The sequence below is a fragment of the Empidonax traillii genome, unplaced genomic scaffold, assembly GCF_003031625.1.
Source record: "Empidonax traillii isolate 1590-97213 ecotype Southwest subspecies unplaced genomic scaffold, ASM303162v1 scaffold274:size1118153, whole genome shotgun sequence".
Classification (NCBI taxonomy): domain Eukaryota; kingdom Metazoa; phylum Chordata; class Aves; order Passeriformes; family Tyrannidae; genus Empidonax; species Empidonax traillii.
Genome location: NW_020955467.1, coordinates 844,381 through 848,853, shown reverse-complemented (window position 1 = coordinate 848,853; position 4,473 = coordinate 844,381). Strand labels below are relative to the sequence as shown.

The 4,473-nt window shown below is 35.4% G+C and overlaps 1 protein-coding gene across 1 annotated transcript in view; it reads left to right on the top strand.

Annotated features, from left to right (window-relative positions):
- PDE3B (phosphodiesterase 3B) overlaps positions 1 to 4,473 on the top strand; it is a 93,778-nt gene that overhangs the window by 73,726 nt on the left and 15,579 nt on the right. The window contains exons 5-8 of the mRNA XM_027889878.1: positions 518 to 624; positions 825 to 1,035; positions 1,555 to 1,628; positions 2,140 to 2,243. Coding sequence (XP_027745679.1) covers positions 518 to 624; positions 825 to 1,035; positions 1,555 to 1,628; positions 2,140 to 2,243 — 496 coding nt within the window. The remainder of the gene's footprint in view (positions 1 to 517; positions 625 to 824; positions 1,036 to 1,554; positions 1,629 to 2,139; positions 2,244 to 4,473) is intronic.

The window sequence follows — 4,473 nt, the reverse complement described above, 5'->3', positions numbered from 1 at the left end:
GGCAGGATTCAACAATTGAGTTGAACGATTTGGCAACTGAAGCACAATCTGACTTGATGTTAAAAACAACTTTAGTTTTAAGTTTGTAATAAATAAAATAGTTAAATACTCAACATTTATTTGAAAATCACTGTAGCTGGGTAAGGTTTTCATGGTATTTCCAAAGTAATCAATCCTCTAAATGTTCTCGGATCTGTTAGAAAATAGCCTGATTTGTTCAAATGTTTGAGAAAAGTAGCACGTTAGAAGTATCCCCTACTGCACTTGGTCTGAGTATATTTACTGTGTAATTTTAGGGCTGTATAAAATTTTCTGATGCTTTCACCCAGTACCCAGTAGTTTTTATTTCATATAATTGACACAGATTGTCTAGCTGATCTTTCTAATACTTTGTCTTTCTTGAATGGTAGTGGATCTGTCACGGGGCAGTATAGGTATTTTTAAAGCATTTTATTGAATAAAAATGGAAGAACAACTGGGAAAGAAAAAAAAGTAATTCTCACTATTTTCTCCTCAGCCAAGGATCTCATTCAAATGGGTCTTTTGGTGCAAACTTGCTGACAATACCAAAGCAAAGATCATCTTCTATGACGTTGACTCACTATATAAGTCCCAGACGAGCAGGTAAGATCATGCAGTTCATGCAGCTCAGAGACATGGCTCAAGATGGTAGTTAGTACATCATGTATTACAGTTGATGGGTTTTTGTCATGTAAAGATAGTGCTAAAATAACATCAGCATGTTCTTGTTGTTTAAATCCAGTCTTTGTAAACAGCCGTGTTTTTACTGTGACCTGAACCCCATGCAATGTTTGTTTTGGAAGGTGCTTCTCCTGGCCTGAGTCCTGTGGGTTCACCCAGTCATGGATCTGTCTCCAGCGGGGCTTTCAGCAACTGGTCACCTGTAGAATTTCCTGATACTGCTGATTTCCTTACAAAACCAAGCATTAATATACATAAGCCTCCAGCATACACACCTAGCTCTCCAGATTTTCAACAGCAAGTTAAAACACCTGTAGGTTATGTGTGTAGCAGGTACTGTAAACTCTGTTACATATCTGGTAACTTCATGTGTGTTGAAAGGAGTACAGTTAAAGTGAAAAAATGTAGCAACACCTCTGCATCTGCTAGGATTGAAAAAAGGGCATATGACTGTATTATCCATGGGAGACTAAAGAATTCTCTGTGTATGTCATTGATTTGAAGTGACCCATCCCTCACAACAGCTGTTATTTTAGAGTAACAATATTCTATGGATTTTTAGAAAAGAAGGATTTCTTACTTGGGAATTGGATTCTGTATTTCTGAATACATTTTAAGTAACGAGCCCTACTTTAATAATTCATGGAGGTGAGTCTGGGGGAGGTGATGGTTGATTACTTAGTCCAAACTAAATCTTTGTGTGCCAAATGTGGGAGAAAATGTTAATTGTTGAAGGAACCTTCAAAAGCCTTTTTAAAAAAAGTAATCTGCAGATATTTTTCAGTAGAAGACATCAGTAGCAAAAGAAGACAGTTACTGAATGTTGTAAATATTTTTCATGTATTCTGTAAGCTGTGGACGTCAGATACTCAAGCCTGTTCCAACACCAGAACCAGAATTTGCAGAATATAGAGACAGAAAATCAGGTGGGATTTCAAAATAGACAAATATTTGATATCAACTTACTGCTTTTTTTTCCTAGTCCAGTCAACTTAAAATTTTTATATTTCTACTTAAATTTTTTTCTATACTTTAGCTCATATGCATAAATTTTTTTTATTTTGTGATTTAGAAAAATCAAGATAACATAAAATATTGCCTGCTTCATAGTAAGGATTTTAAAACAGCCTTCCACTCATACCTTTATACTTCTGTACTCCCTATACCAAACAAGTTCTCTGCCAGCTCAGCTAAACTAATCACTGATCCAATTTTTGCAAAAAAAAAGTTAGTTTTAGCTTTTCTCAATCTTCAGATAAGTTTTGTCTAATCAGTTTTGTCTGTTACAACTTTTTTGTTGTATAATTCTTAATAAAATGGCTTAGAAACAAGCTAAGACTTAAATTTCTGTGAATAATTTGTATGATGAGTTCAAAAATTATTAAAGAGTAATTCACAAATAAATTTTTGATATAGTATTTATGTGTTTTCTTTCAGGTGAAATTGGAAGTGCTAATTTTTCAAAAGAATCTTTCCAGCATATAGAGAAGAAAAAAGATGAAAGGAAGGAAATGATCGATCAAACACAAAATAATCTGCTTGTAAGCATGTAATTGCAAAAAAAGCTTGCAATAACTTTTATCAATACAGTATTTCTTCATAATTTTAAACTTGTTGTGAAGAGGTCTTTGCATTGCAAAAATTGTAATTTCTAAAGTGAAATTATGCATTGCTGGAATTCAAATTTTTATTTAACAATTGTTTATTTCTAGCTTGCATGAATTTTACTAGCAAATGACAGGAAAGCTGGTCATTATATGAATTTTTTATTGATCAGGATTGATTTAGATGTAGATGTAATGTTGAGAGTATGCTCAAACACTGATCAACCAGTATTTTCTCTCGGAAGTTCCAGCAAGATTTGCAAATGAATGTTGATAGAATGCAGTTGATTGGAAGTAGAGGGAGACAAATGGTTTAATCCTTAGCAACATTTTGGATTTATAGATCAGGTTCCTTAAAACTTGTTCAAATAATGAACTATTGAAGCTCAGTAGATATCTAGTTGGCCTACGCATATTTTTGCTTTGTTTTATTAACTCATCTTGTTTAAAAAGAAGTAAGAAGGAAAATTTAGCAAGGTCTCAGAAAACCCTGGGATCTGCTGCCCCAACATAGGAAAAGTCAAGCCCTTAACTGTATTATTTGCACTATTGATTTATGATTTTATCACAGCTGTAGTTGCAGCGCCGTTCAATAAGTTCACTAGTGTTTTATCATTTTTCTGGCTTTTTTTGCCAGCTCAACTGATAAATTAGTTTTCATTGTTATTTTAGGGATGATAAAATATCTTAATCTCATACAGGTGGAGCAGAGTTATGCATTAGAAACAATGTTATTAGACCATGATTCACTAATGGAGAAGATGAACAATTGGAATTTCCAAATTTTTGACCTTGTAAAAGAAATGGGAGATCAGTCTGGAAGGATCCTCAGCCAGGTTTGTTGTCTTTTATTTTATGAGTGGGAGGGTATGTAAAGCTGTTGTGTTTATGCATTTTATTTAAACCATGAAGATGTTTTGCAGCCAACATATATACGAATGCTGTCTTGACAAGTCGAAATGTAATTTGTCGTGTGCTTCATCTCGTAAACCATAAAACGTGATTTGTCTATAGACAACTTGTTCCATATTTTCTGAATTTTATTCTCAATGTAAAAATAGGTTAGACTCACACTGACTAGGTTTTGCCATAATACGCCATTTCCTGTGAAAAATTGTCTCCTGCTTTCAGAATTACTACCTTGTTTGTCAACCATTTCTTTTTTCTTTATTTCAGTAAAATATTTCTGCCAGTGCTACACCTGTGGGGGAAGAGAAGTGATCTTTTAGGCAGTCTTTTGCCTCTTGATCCTACAAACAATGGGATTTTTTTTTCCATGCTGCTTTCTGCATGTAGTATCCCTTTTCTCTCTTTCTGACCTACTGCTAAGCTCCCTTGTGCAGTTTCATGTTGTGCTGAAGCCAATCTACTGGCAGGTGCAAAAGTATGATCCTGTTTGCTCTTTCCCAGCTTCTCCCATTTATCAGTGTCATCTGGAAGCTTTTCTCTCTTTCTTTATAGTGGATTTAGCAACCACCGAGCTATAGTAGAGCTGGATTTGCTTCTGATGGGCCCACAAAATATTTCTGTTGCCAGTATCTTAGTTTTCCACCCTGGAGTAGAATGCATGTTACTTTTGTTCAAGATCAGTGTTAGGAACAAGCAGCTGGAAGGAAAAATGTTAGAGGCACTCTGATGCAGTTGGAACCACAGGCCTGCACCTGTACTGAAGTCAGGGAAAAACAATGGGGATAATTTGTCATTAGACACAGTATTCTCTTTCATAACACACAATATTCTGGGTATTGTTTTAAATCTTCAATTAGTCTCCTTTGATCAAATATTTTCAGGTCTTTTGTCACCTGAGTTAGTGACAAGAGTTAAGGTGCAGACCTAGAATGGCACGATCCACTTTTGAGTGGTGTTTTCACTGCAGGATACTAGTGCTCTGTGATCCACATTGGCTTGCATTCCATTTGTGTGCAGTCTAGGGAATAGTTCAAACCTGTAAGTACTTTGGTGTACAGGTTTTAACTCTACCAGAATTTCTGTGTCAGTTCTTCCTGATATTGTATGTTTGTGTACGACTTCTCCTCTTCCCTCTCCCATCCCAGTCCTTTTGCCCGCTGTGCTGCAAGCAGCTGAGACAAGTCTTACCTAACAGACAGTTAAAAACTGAATTTTACCATCTATTTGAAGGTTCTGAGATTGGGCCTGTGAAAGGGGA